This window comes from Monomorium pharaonis, chromosome 9 (genome assembly GCF_013373865.1).
Source record: "Monomorium pharaonis isolate MP-MQ-018 chromosome 9, ASM1337386v2, whole genome shotgun sequence".
In the NCBI taxonomy this organism is placed as follows: domain Eukaryota; kingdom Metazoa; phylum Arthropoda; class Insecta; order Hymenoptera; family Formicidae; genus Monomorium; species Monomorium pharaonis.
This window is the reverse complement of record NC_050475.1, coordinates 5,263,490-5,278,141: the sequence shown is the minus strand read 5'-3', so window position 1 is coordinate 5,278,141 and position 14,652 is coordinate 5,263,490. Positions and strand designations below refer to the sequence as shown.

Genomic DNA, 14,652 nt, shown 5'->3' with positions numbered 1-14,652 from the left:
GTCGAGGCTGAGTCAGCCGAAGTCGACTTTACACTGGCGCTTGTTACAGCCGGAGATACGGGGGACGAGCAAGGATAAGAGGAACATAGGAGGAGGTGAAGGAGGGAGGGCGGAAGAGAGAGCGGGTCTCCGCAATCCTTCTCTATCCGCCGACTAAAACTCTAAGTCTCTATCTATCTGTTTCCTCGCGCTGCAACGACATCTTCCTCTCCCGCCCGCCCGAGACCAACCCTCCTCGTCGCCGATGTAAGCCAGTTTCGCCCCAAGGATTCGCGTCCTAAGCCGGGGCTCGTTAAGAGCTGGCAGATTTGATCCTTTGTATCGTCCTTGCAACCCGCTCTAGGACGGCCATCCGGTCGCACTCACTCGTGGAATCTCATTCGGTCTTACGGATAACGGAAAATAACGAAAACAATTATTAAGGATTACCTCCACGCCATCGTTATCCAAGCGTGAAAGAAAGTATCGTAGAAGAAGAAGAAAAAAAGAGAAAGCGAGAAGGAGAGAAGGATGAAACAAATGTATGTCCTCTCACCGCGCTGGATTAAGTTCCAGGGCGGTTATGGATCGCGTGAGTGCTGAGGAGGATGATGTCATAAAAAGGCGGATTAATCGTGGCGAACGCCTCAACCACCGTTTCTTGCGTGAACTCTCCTTGCCACCATGTAATAGCACGGCGCTACGATAGCTGCGATTAATTTCTTTTTGTCGCGGCCAGCATCGTGGCCTCCGAAGTGCCTGAGGAGCCTCATCCGACACGGATGGTTCCGTAAGCGCCGGCAAGATTTTCCTCAAGGACTCGGTATAGCCTGTATTTTTCTTTTTTTCCGGGGAAGTACGACCGCAATTAATTTCCCATCTGTAGCGTTTTGATAAAACACCAACAGATATCGCCCAACAGATTTATAGCCGAAATTATTTGTATTAAACTAATAGGAAACGCGATTGCATTTAATAATGGCATTGTAAAATAATAAAGATTTTTATAAACATCACGTGCAAATTTGCTACTTTTTCTCGAAACTTTTTTGTACACATTCTCATTCGTGTACACAAAAAGATGATTTTCCTGAGATATTTTGCTGAAGAGTGCTTCAGAAAATTTTAACATTCTAGCAATTAGCTTTAGCACATAATTATTTCAGATAAGAAAACTATTTATATCCAGCAAAATTTTTAGATTCTCTAGCAAAACCGTTCTTTCCGCGTACCAATAGATATAATTACCAGGTGCAGTGCCTTCAGTATCAGTTATCGCGCTGCTACATAAACTCCTCTCTTTTTCTTCGTATCTCCGTCCACTCGTGTGCAATAACATAAAGCAATGTTTGACGGAATATCGAAGGTCCTCTCCTCGCCATCCTCGTTAGCGTGGAGCAATAATGCCGATTTCATCGGACCCTGCCTGCCGTAACGAGTCTATCAATAACGATCCAAATAACTCGCGGCGATAATAGAGGGCGAGAGAGGAAGATCGGGCTGACGGCACGGCACGATAAACGTCAGTCCCGGGCCACTTGAGCGATGTCGACACTCGCGTGGCTTCCCACACGCTACCGTGAAAGCGACGGACAGCCCGCTGACGGTATTTAAAGTGCCCCGCATCGACAAGTGCAGCGGCACGGGTGTATCGCGCCGCGCCTTCCGCCGCCGGAGGTTTCCTTCGATTATCGACGAGGAAACTTCACACGGCCTCCGTTTCCGCTTTCTCACGGCGTGTAGCATGCTACCCGCCCTCGATCGCGGGGCTTTACCTATACGTCGCGTCCCGACGCTTGCCGTGACACAGAAAGTAAAAGAAAGTACTGTAATATTGGATCACGAACGTACATACATAAGAATTACTTAATAAACGATCCAAACAATGAAATCGTGTTATTACTCCCCAACGTATTATTCCCAAGTTTAAGCGGTCATTCCGTTACTGTCATTACGACTGTTTATAATTCCTTAGCAGTTTTCCTCAAAATGCGAAAGATTATAGTCGTAAAGATGGTCGTTGGACAAGTTTAAATGCGATAAAACGAAACTGAAAGATGATATATAAAAAAAAAGGGTAACGTATTTGTACACGAAGGAAATTTTATATCAAAAATTATTATGTACGATAGTAACCACGGACCATTAGAAGAAATTTTAGAGAATTGTACGATAAGTAGTAAATACTATGATAATTTGATGAAAAATATAGCAAAAATTTTCGTAATTTGTTCCTCGGTCCGTGCTTAGCTATTCACCATTCTAACTATTCACCTTCACCATGGTAATTTTTACTACAAAAATTTCTCCGTGCATAGTTTTCGCTGTAGATAGTCGAATAAACTAAATCGCGAAACCATAAAATAACGCTGGCAATAGAACACGTACGTGAAGCAGATTATTGCTGACGCACGATCAGCAAAAAGCGTTCGCGGTGTAGTTATCGTAGAGCTCACGTTACGTCGCGGCGTAGAAAGGCATATATTAGAGACCGGTTGTGGGCTCTTCTAGTCAATTTATATGGTGGTTAAGCTCATCACGGCGAACCAATTACAATGTAGTATTCGCATTCAGAAAACGCGCTAGGATCGCTCTGCCGGTAGTTAAGTGCACCGGGAGATGAGCTCGGGGCTATATATTGAACATTCGCGTATCATTCTCTTCTCTCGTAACCTGCTAGATTAATTAAAGTTGATTATTTTCCGCACAAGCGATGAATAATTCGTATCTGCATGCGCAGCTGAAATCCGGATATGATGGGGAAAAAAAGCAGATTAACTTTCCTTAAAGCTTTATTCGTTCCTTCCCTTCCAGAGTTTAGTACAAGTAGTTTATATATATATAAAATCCAAATTTCATTATTCAATAAATTATAATTAAATTAAATCAGTTAGCAAAAAAAAAAAACAAAGCGTTAGAGGAACGAGAATCTCAATAATCGAATTCCAATGCATTCCCAATTACCAGTTTGTCGTAATTAAATTTTCAGGTTGATTTCTAAATAGACGGATATTCTGCTCGTGTCCGCTGGTAGGTATTACGCAAGAGTGAATGATGTCATTAAAAATGAAAAGGCGGCTGTCTTATTTATCTCGCCGGCTATTAAAAGGACACCCGGCGCGAATAGAGCCGAAAGACAAAGCCGATGTATCGGTAATTGGCTTAGCCGCAACACGATCGATGAGTCGTACCGTCGTCGTCGTACCGAGCAGCCAATAGAAGTTGAACCCAATTTGGCGGACCCCGGTAACTTTCCCTCGCACACCACGGCATCGGCGGCGTTTCAGCAAATCCTCGTTTCCGTTCGCGGAAACTTATTCCGCTACGTCTAATTCCAACTAATTGCGAATTAACGGTATCCGCCGCCGTCTCGGTAAAGTAAAATATTACGCCGATACCCGCGATTCGCTTTCGCTATTTAGCTAACCGCCTGTCAATTTTCTCGAAATTATCTCTCGGCGATCTTCATCCCTCCTCTCTCGCGATGCAAACTACACGAGGTACCTATATAAGGACACCCGCGGGAATCCAATATTGCGTGGATTACAATTTTTTAAAAGAAGGAAATTTATCTTCGCACTTAAGACACTCGAGGTATTCGAATTACGTTTGTTTCGAAGTAGAATTGAGGCAGAGTGCATCCGGATGACATCCGGCAGTCTCGTTTCGAAACTTCACGCGGAACTGGGCGCAGCATGCAATTTCGCGAAAACGTATTTTGTGTATTTGCTCCGACTGTCCGCCGTTCGCCGATTTATCGATATCGTACCGGCGGCAAGCGACGTCTCGCTTTAAAATTGCCATAAAGCGACAATCAATTACAGTTACGTATCTCTGACGCTCGCGCGGCCGCGTCGGATCGCTCCGTTTTGGCATAATCGCCGGCGGTCGACGTTATTTATCGATAGATCGTATTTTACGGCTCAATAACTGCGCCCTCGCGCCACGCCGCGAATTTGCATGCGTATCGGATCGCTTGTCATGGGCATATCAGCTCGCGATAACGGAGCCGGCATGTTTGAAGGGTTCGCGATTTTCGCGCGACGCCTCTCGCGATATTAATCTACCCGAATCGGTCCTTCCTCTCTCTCTTTCTCAGTAATTATTACTTCATACGGGTCGCGCATCCGACTCGTTGGATGGACCCTTCGTAAAATAATCACGATAATTGAACCAAATTATGTATGTCGGAATTATTTGCCGATGTATTAGGTCACAGTTAGTCGACAACACGCGAATACATTTTTAATCGTATTTAGTCGGTCGCGCAAACTACTTTCCAATAATTCTACATTAATGTATGTAATGAAGTCACGCGCGCATAAATGTTTCATCTACTTCGCGAACGGGAAAATTATGTCGTTCCAAAATAACAATCATGACGACTTCGTCATGCTGCGACAAATGCGGCGCATATGAAATTTGATATGCATGTTTATCACGTACCAAGTATACCATTTTTATTTATTAATTATTGCCATATCATCGATACAATTATCATTTAACAACAATCTGCAACAAACTCAATTGTGTACCGATTCCCATTTTGAAAATGAGGTCAGTTCTCGAATTAATTCTTTTCGTAGAAAATCTCTCATTTTTAGTGAGCCACCATTACCTCTACGATTTATATTCTTTGTAAGAGCGTGAACGTTTTTGCTTCTCGCTTTACTTTTCTCTCGACGCATGTGTAATCCATTAGTCACGAAGACGCTAAAAAACGGTATGGTTCTTTTAGCGGGATAAGAAAAAGGAGTTAAAATCTAATAGAAGCAGTGTCAGTGCACAACTACCACAACATCTGCCACTTTCGAAGGAAGCCGCGAAGAAACGCTTCCGGCGTATTTGCATTGTCGTTTCACGTGAACGGCCACGAAAAAGAGTCGTGCGTCGATCGATCGAGGGATTATCCGCTTTCAATCTACGTAATAATACATTCGACATTTGAGCTTTATCGATGCTCATCGTCGATAAACCGATGTTCGAAACTAAATAAAATTTAAAGAATCAGACAAGGTGTTCTTATTAAAAAAATCATTGAAAATAAAGACTGCTGCGAATCAATAACGACTAACTACTTGAAAATGTAACTAGTGTCATTCAAAAAATCTCAGGCTGAACGACATTTCAAACGTTGATATTTCTGATATCACAAGTATGATCTTGTTATAAAAGTCAGCAAGTTATTATTTACCGCGCTTCTAATGATAAAAAATTCATCGACCATCTGAAAATTAGCGCGTTATTTTCCGCATCTCCAGAGGGACGAGAATACACGAGTATAAATAATATCTTTTACAATCTATATTTAAACTCCACCGCCTGTTTTCAATACGGACGATCCGGACGTTGATAGAGAGGGAATATAAGAGGACGTTAAACGATTCTCCGGCGCGCACACACGCGGTAGTCGAGGGATAATAATTCTGGTGGTCCCAATAGAGCCCTCGTTCACGCCCCGCGCATGGAAATTTTGACAGTATCGCGCCGTCGATCGGCGGCCGATTTAACTTTGGAAAAGTAGCTCTCTTTCGTTCGACGAACCGATGCGTTATAAACGCCGATCTATATCCACCGGAGGAGGCGCGATCTATCATCCGCGAGCACCGGCTGGGGCTCGTTTCCTTCCTCTCTGAGCTGCCTATTACTTGCTCGTATTGTTTCTCGCGTGATTGCCTGCCGACGTCGGTCCAGACGCTGGGCGGTACGATCTTCAACGACTTCTCCAAGTTCATCCTCGCGAGCGTAAGTGCATCGCAGGCGATCGATAATGTCAATTAAAATAAAGCGACAGACTAATTTGAATCTTCCACGAAAAAAAAAAAAAGACTGCACATTGGGTTTGTCGACTTTAAAGTTTGCTTTCTCACGCTTTCTCACGTTAAATTATGCGTAGGTATTTAACCCTTCTTCAATCGTCCACTGACTTATGTCAGTTGCGCTCTACAATGACTATAGCGTAGCTATAAATATCACAGACATACCGTTCTAGATAATAGGAGATATCATTTCCGATTAAGCGCAATCGTTACATTACGACGGTCATTAAGGTTTCAAATAAAGTGCAATTTTGAAATGACTGTAATATTGATTCGCATGGCTGAGCAACGAAGAAGATACAATTGAACAATTTTAAATAATTACACGTGTGTTATCTTATGGAAAAGGTATGACCATAACCCTCTCTCTAAGGAACCTTAATGGCGGCCGAAAAGGCGTGTCCTACATATGGTCACTGTAGCGTTACGAAGCGTGTGCAGTTACCTCAAATTTGATGGAAGAGAAGATGATATTGTGGCCCTTTGTAGGTACTACAACTCGTATCATATCTCGTATATTAAGTGAGAAATTCTCGTAATTATGAAATAATTTGCTTAACAGCCCATTAATATATTAACATTTACAACTAACGTTATATTACATTTTTACTTTTGAGCACTTTGAAACTTTTTCAAGATATATTTTACATTTAAATTACACTTTCTCAGTCTTTTTAAACTGGAGGTATTATTACAGGAATATATGTACATTTGAATGTTGTTACTTTATTCAGCTATGAATATTTCGAGTTATACAAAGTTAAACAATAGCATAGGATTTTGTTGATACAGCTTTCCAAGCATGCTAAGGTCTCAACACTACTTATTTTTTTATTTCCATATCAAAATAGTTATTTGGTAAGTTGATTGTAGTTCTTTTGCTAATTTATAATTCGCATTATATAAAAATCATGATTATTGTGCAATGTCGTTACATTTTTATAATCCTAAGTATTACATATTTTATAATTTTGAATATAATCAACACAATTATAATCAACACATAATGGCAAATGGAAATATGAATGTGTGTGTGTGTTAAATTTCTAGTTAAAAATAATGGTTATTAACAAAACTGTATGAAATGTAAATGGGGAGCCATAGTACCACCTTCTCCTCTACTGAAAAGCTACTCAACTAAATCAGAATGCGGCGGAAGACTCGTCTAATCATCAGTAAAACGGAGCGAAGAATAATACTGCGGTGGTTAAAGCGATTTCCAGCTATATCCAGTACCACGACATGTTAAGGGGGTTGACAATGTTATGCCAACAAAAGGAAAGAGACGAACTCCACACAGGACGTTGTTCCGGAATTCCTTCCGGGCATACAGAGCGCGAGGCGATCCCAAGAGTTCGTTCCAAGTGCCATAACACCCAGCATCCGAGTTCTGACCCGGTAAGCAACCGGCGCGAACGCGAGGATGGAATCAAGTTGGCCGGAGGCTCATCGTCGGGACGACGATCCTCAGCCGCCGCAATTTCGCGCATTCGCTCTGCCACGGATTTCCATCGCGACTACACGCTGGGCAGGATGGGACTGGAGGGGAATGGAGCAGAAGGGTTCAAACAGTGCCGCGACAGCATCGCGAGCATCGGGCTACGCGCGCACACATACACACATATACACGTACACACAGGCGCACACGTACGTGCATTCCGTATACGCGTATACACGTGACTGCATTTACGCTGAATCCTATTTGCCTCGGCTAAAATCGCATCGGGGGGAATCCCGTGGCAGGAGTGCCTTGGGAATAGCCTCCGCGCGCGCAGTCATTCCATCCCGCTGCGCTTCTCTCTCCCCCCCCCCTCCTTTACATCCCCCTCCCTCCGCTCTCTGCGTTTCGTATCCAGCCACCGCCGCCCCCGTGGCTCTCCGCAACGGTGCATCGCCGCCGCCGTATGCAGATGCATCGTTAGCATTTTTACGCTAGGCCGTCGCGCCGGTGGGCTTTTATCATTTTCTCGTTTTTCCCGCGTCGTGCACCCTCTGTCGCGCCGACAAAAGGTGATCTAAACTTTCGCGCGACTATCTACCGGGGATGATAATACCTGCGAATCAAAAGTACCTGAAGACCAGTTTCGCCAGTCGATTGCAGCTGATTAAGAAAGGCTTGCTAAATATGTCATTTCTGCTCATTGTATAATCATGAAAGAAAGAGTTATGGGCAGTTACACGGAATTCATTATTACACGTTCTGTGCCCGAGAAAGGCACAGCTGACGTGAAAGTTTGTTAGCGATGTATTATAATTTTAAAAAAAAGTTGGTTAGGCTCTAGCTTTTTATTACGCATGATCTAGAAAATGACAGCCAGCAGAAGTTCAGAATTTGTTCGCGGGGCTGCGAACTAGAACAAAGAGTAGCCAACTAAAGTTCATTATTATAGTTAAGAGCCAGTGAAAAGCGATTGACCAACGGGCACGATGGATGGTATAGATGGTGGTCTACAAAGCGGTATAGCCAACAGTCATTGACCAAGCACGTGAGGCGAGTTTGGCGCGTGAAAAACACACGTGTTCCGGCTATTTACAGATTACACGTACAAGATTAAGTATGCACGCTTATACACTTCGGTATAGTACGAAAGTTACTTTAACGAGATACCATACTAACGCTTTACACGACAATACGGGATATTAAAAAATGTCATCTCGGCGCCATAAATCAGGCGTAAAGCTCGCGCGGAGAACGCGCGGAAGTAGAAATCCCCGCGTTAATCCGTCGTCGCTCGTCGCCTATCGGCCGCGTTATTAAAATGCAAAGCGACGGAAAGCCCGCGGAGTGCGACGATACAAATCGACGATACAAAAGGCCGCCTACGGACGGGCGGAGGGGGAGGAGAAAAGAGAGGGGGAACGTGCCGCGGGGGAAAACCTCGCGAGATATTTTAATAAAGCTGTCCGCGATTATTGCGCGCCGTCCGACATGCCGCAAAACAATACACGAGGAAACCTAACGAATTAAACACCTCGCAATTGGACGCAATTATTTGGTCTCGTTGAAAATGCAATCTGCCGGCGCATTACGGGGGGGATTATGCGCGAGCGGGCCGGATGCTTGACGTAGAACGCCGAGTGCACGCAATTCGCGCTTTATTTCGCGTTCGCTCCGCTCGCGCGCGCGTACACGGATAATCCCGCGAGTCTTCTATGATTTAGCGATATCTCCCTGTTGCACCGACTTTATTAATTCATCCGGTTATTTGCCGTATCCTCCTCCTACACCACCACCTCTCTCGCTCACTCCCTGCCTCTTTCTCCTCCTCCTCCTGCTCTTTCATCCGTTATTCCAGTTATGCGCACGAATTTCACGAGTAGCGCACTGCGACTGGCGGTATTACGGGTTGTATCATTTATTCAGCAAACAGTCAACGCTGGACGCACGTCTGGCTCACGGAGAGAGATTTACCATGCAAAACAATCGGGTGGAGTAGAGCAACGCTACATATCCCCCCTCGAAAGAAGATTTCCGATCTCGATATCTGATTGCGTATTGCGCGCCGCTCGCTCAGGCTTCTCATTATGTTGCACTTTTACGGTTAGGCTAGCGAGCACGAACGGCTCTCGGCCGTTCGTCCGTGTGAATTCCTCCGCCGGAGGGGAATAATATATTTGAGCAATAAACGCGCGACAACGAGCAACCGCGGAAATTTCTCAGCGAGCCGCTGATCGGGATCCGCGTTTTCGCGCGTGTAAATCACATGGCATGCGCAATCAGAGTAGTGATTTTGCTCGTTACATGCCAGCCTCTCCGGCGCGGTGGACAAACGCATCTCGGTCGGGCGATCTCGACGCGGCATGCATATCGGATTGCAGCGGGGGGGCGTCGCACTCTCCGATGCGTATATCGCCCCCGCAAATGGCGGAATTAAAGTCGCGTATCGACCGGAGGGAGAAGACGGCTGCGAGAGACGAAAGAGAGAGATAGAGAGAGAGAGTAAGAAGTCGAGCGAAGAGAGTAGCAGTCGTATGGCTGGTCTGGACGCCCGCGGCTGGTCTGGTTCTAAGATTACGATCATAACGAAAAAGCTTCTCGCTCCCATTGGATGCCAGTCTGTCTCTCTTTCCCTCCTCACCGCTCGCCGTCGCTTCCCCCCTCCCCCCCTTCCCTCTCGCGTCATCCCATCCTCCGTCTCTATCGGCTCACCGCTCTCTTTCACGGCGTATGAGAACGTCCGGCGACGCGGCCGCATCGTATAGAGCACTGCGCGGCGCGCGGCATGCATTATGGAACGAGCGGGCAACGATTCTGCCGGAAAAATTGCGGACACGCGAGACGGACGCGATCTGCAGCCCGACGACCTCCTCTCCTCGCCACCTACCCCGTCTCATCCACGTGCAGCAGTGTTTCCCAATTTGTTATATGGCGACTTGGATTCTTCGGAATACGTCACGGAGCCCGTAATTGCGTCGACTTCAAGGGACGACCGGAATAATTTTTTTCTCCCTTCTAATACCGCGTCCTGTGACTCCTGCGCACCTGTCGCATGGACTTTTCATCGATCCGCGTCGTGTCTCACACACGTCGCAAAGAAACGGCATTAAAACGCCAAGCTTTAACCTTCAGCAATGGAGCGCGCTCGCTAAATTTATATACGTATATGCACAAGATATTATTGATTTCAAATTTATGCCATTTCTATGTAATAACGCATATCTGACTTCGCGTCGCAATATCTTTCCTTTTGTCAGAGGCAGTCGTATTCGCTTTTCATAAAAAAAAAAGGAAGCGATATTAGAGCGCATGCATGTAAATGCGAGCTATAAAAAGCGACCGGAACGGGAGAAAAATAAAAAATTAAAGAAATAAAATCGTGATACGAAATGAAGATACATAGACGGAGTTTTCTATTTTCATTTTATTCGGCATTCCGGGGAACGCCATTTGGGAAACACTGACATAAAGATACCTACGTAGATACCGATCTATGCGTTACCCACCTAACCACTCTCAGTCGACCCTCGCGATACTCGTCGTGGAAGATTGCTTTCCTATATCCCGTCCTCCCGGTTACAACTGCTTTCCATTTTGTAAGAAACGTCGGGAGGTCTCTATAATGTAAACGCGATGTGGCCCAACGCTACCAATCACGATCGCATAAATATAACCAGTCCATTTGTAACAGAAGCGAATCCGCGCTTTTTAAATGGGGACGAATGAAAAATGAAGTCTTTTCTTAAGAATTGAAATATCGTACATGTCAAAATATTGCAATAATTAAGTGTTTTTTTTTTCCAAGTTATATTAACTGTACAATAAATCGTGCACTTTTTAAACATCTTTTTATTCAATCCATAAAATATTAAGTCAAAATTTTTCGCGTCATTAATGATACCTACTAATGATGTACAATAATTATTTCTCTAAAGAGCGTTTATTAAGTTATAATTTACTTTATTTGTTTTTTAACGCAATATATCATATTGTATAATTATTAACAAAATAATAAGAATACATGCCCATTGCGTTTCTCTTATAATATATATTCGCTCGAATAACTCTATCACAATATTCTTTGACTTCATAAAAATCTATCTGGTATAACGTGTTATAATCCCGCTGAGAAATTTAATAACGCCATAGCATTACACGCTCCGGCTGAAATAAAAATGGACAGAGGGAGCATTTGCGGTGTTCCTTTGACGCCTAACATGCAACGAAAAGCCAAGCGCAAAGTAGCTGCTGATAAATCTATGCGGGAAGGGGGATAACTGGGGAATAATGGCGAAGCGAAATGAATGTTTCGCGGCACGGTCGGTAAAAATACGGTAAAAAAGCTTGTGCGAGACGCGACAAGCGGCGCTCTCTCCTTTCTCAGTTGATTCAGTCCGCTCGCCACACGAAAGAGATACGACGGAAGGAGAACAGAAAAAAGAAAGATGAAGAAGAAGAAGAAGCGACGCATATCTATCCCCCCGACCATGTAGCAAAGAACCAGGCCAGAAACTGTCAACGGCTGCGTAACGCTGATGAAAGGGTGGATAGCGTGATAATCCCACGTCGCGTCCGGTCTCCGAAGAGGGTCCGCGTCCCCCAAATGCGCGACTAACGACGTTATAAATTAAAAAAAAAAGAAAAAAAGAAAAAAAAAGAAAGAGCGGTCGAAAATAACGCCATGCCTTGGCGGAATTCTTGTGGCCGTTCACGTGGAAATCGCGCGAACTAGATTACACCCGGTCCCCGCAGGAGCTTTTCTCTCTTTGCCGTACCATAAGCGCGTCGGCGTCCCTTTGAATGACGCCTTGTTATTCAAAGAACCATCACCGCCGGCACTCACGTCGCACATGCACACGGTATTAACTCCGAACTATTACGGCGGCGCTGGATCCAACCGCAGTGCGGACAGCTCATGATATATCCGGGGGAAGTTTGCGGAGGCTCGGCCCTCGCTATCGCGGAATTAAATAACGAAGTCGAAGGTATACGTGATCGTCAGCGTTTCTTTCGTTTATTCAGCTCAGGAGAGATGATACGAATCACGGTATATGTATCGATACGATCTCGCAAAATCAACTAGAATAATTCAGAAATGAGAGCTATTAACTTTCTTTATATCACATTGAATTTTCTCATTCCTAAAAAAAAAGAAGACCACGATTTCTTCACGTGATTTTATTATGGCTAAGGGCTAAATATACTCTGTTTGAAATTTGTATATATGTTAAATAATTTATTTTTAAAGAAAAAGAGAGAGCACGTGTATTAAATATCTGTAATAACCTGATTAGCAAGCAACCTGACGCAAAGCAACCACATTTATTTTATAGCCGCGCAGATTCTCTTCGTCGCGATATGATGAACGGGCATCAGAATGATGAGCATGTTATACACGGGAACCGCATTTTCGCGGAAAAATTACGTAAGGCAATCGCCTCCGCGGGCGAGTCCACGATGTACCGAGTGTCGTGCAAAATGAGGAGAACGCGTAATGACAGGCTGCCGGCTTTAGTAGGCATGATTGATAACTATCCGATGCGCCGATCGAAACGGGAGAGCCATTACTTATCTCCCGAATGACTACCATTAAGCGCGTTCCATCGCTGATGTTGGCGTGCCAGGGTGGACTTTACAATATTCAAAGAGGGAACTCCACTCGATCAGTAGCACGGAAATAATTATTCTCGATTATTCTCATCCCCCCCCCTTCTCCCCCCTTTCCCGCGACACTTTGCGTACATAAGCGGGATGTCGGCGTGGCTGATTTAAATATCAGTGAGCTTTAATGTGAATGCTCTATAAACGTAACTATGTATTTCTATTTGCAGCTCTCTGGGTGCCCGAAACAAGAGAAGACATAATATCGGAATGTATTGTTATTTATTTATTAAATTAATAAATTGGGACAAATAATAAATGTTGATAAATGATAACTTTCGATTAACTTTTGAAAAGTGTAAAATGAATAAAATAATATTGTTCACGTATTTCAAATTACCTTTACAGTAAGTGTAAAAAATATTCGTGGAATACCTTTTAAAATCTTCTCCTCTGGAAAGTAAACATTGGTTAGCAACTAGTAAAATAATAGATTTTGTATATATATATATATATATATATATATATATATATATATATTGTTAATTGTCAATTGATGTTTACTTTCCAGAAATAAAATAATACTTTTCAAAAACTCTGTACAAATACTTTTTACACTCACTGTAATTCAATATCAATTTAATTTTCGTTATTTTATTAAAACCAATATATTCAACGCTAAAATTTCGAAAAGCATTGTGTAAAATATTTGGTGGTTTTTGTACGATTTTTCATCAGAGATATTATTGCTGTCTTTTTAGATACATGTTAATGTAAATTATCGTTTTTCCAAGTCACAAATACATTCATTCGTAATCGTGATGCGCGAATGCACATCTGTACTTTAACGCAGTCAGGCGAGATGGCCAAAGATGATTTACTGGACGGTCGCAAGAAATCAGATATTACCTGATACTGTATAAAAAGGTACTCACCTGAAGGTGGACCTGACCGTTGTTATCGACCCATCCGATGACCATGTCAGCCCCGGCGCGGCCATCGTCCTTCGTGAAACCGAGACCGACGTAGCCGAGGGTCTTCACCTGGATCTCGAATGTAACATCCTTCTCATCGGGCGTCCAGAGCACCAAGAAATTGTTGTCGAGGACAGCACTGTGCTTCCACTCGACGGAGAGGACGCCGCTGACGAGCAAAAGGAGGAACGAGCCGACCGCAGTCTTCATCTTTCCGTGCGGCGGTGCTGTTCAAAACATCTGAAACGGGAGCGATGCATACCTGAGGCGGTTGTCTTATTTACGGAGGTAATTTATGCTACTTAGAGATGTAATCCGCTTAATGGATAAAGAGAACGGGGAATAACGTTTATTCACATAATGTATTCCGCATATTACGGGATAAGATACTCTGAGTTTCACCAAAAGTGGAATTTCATACAAAATTGAACGATTACAAATGGCATTCACTGCGTTATTAACAGTGGCACAATGGAAATCGTGTAATATGATTTAAACGTTCGAATAAAAAAGGCTTACCACTTCATTTAAAGCTTTTGCGTTTGTGATGAAAAATTTAATAAATATCTACTGCAAAATATAATTTTGCGCGGTTAAACGTTTTGCAGAAATGGCACGGTAATGCAATAAAATGGTAAATGCATGAAAAACAATGTATACGGTACGGTGCAGTTGGTTGCATTTTCAAAGACAACAAAATCGTTGAATGAGAATAATATTGAACGTGCTGTCGATATTTTTCTTCGATATTGCAACGATTGTGTGTTTCGCGTCACCATTGTTGCCCGTTACTTACCAACGGTTTTGAAGATATCCGCTGTTTAAACCGAGAATGATCTAC

At 43.6% G+C, this 14,652-nt stretch overlaps 1 protein-coding gene across 1 annotated transcript in view; it reads right to left on the bottom strand.

The window, feature by feature from the left end:
• Positions 1-14,652, bottom strand: part of LOC105833922 (MOXD1 homolog 2) — a 208,581-nt gene that overhangs the window by 83,233 nt on the left and 110,696 nt on the right. The window contains exon 2 of the mRNA XM_012676033.3: positions 13,773-14,051. Within this exon, the coding sequence (XP_012531487.1) occupies positions 13,773-14,021 (249 nt within the window). The 5' untranslated portion in view covers positions 14,022-14,051. The remainder of the gene's footprint in view (positions 1-13,772; positions 14,052-14,652) is intronic.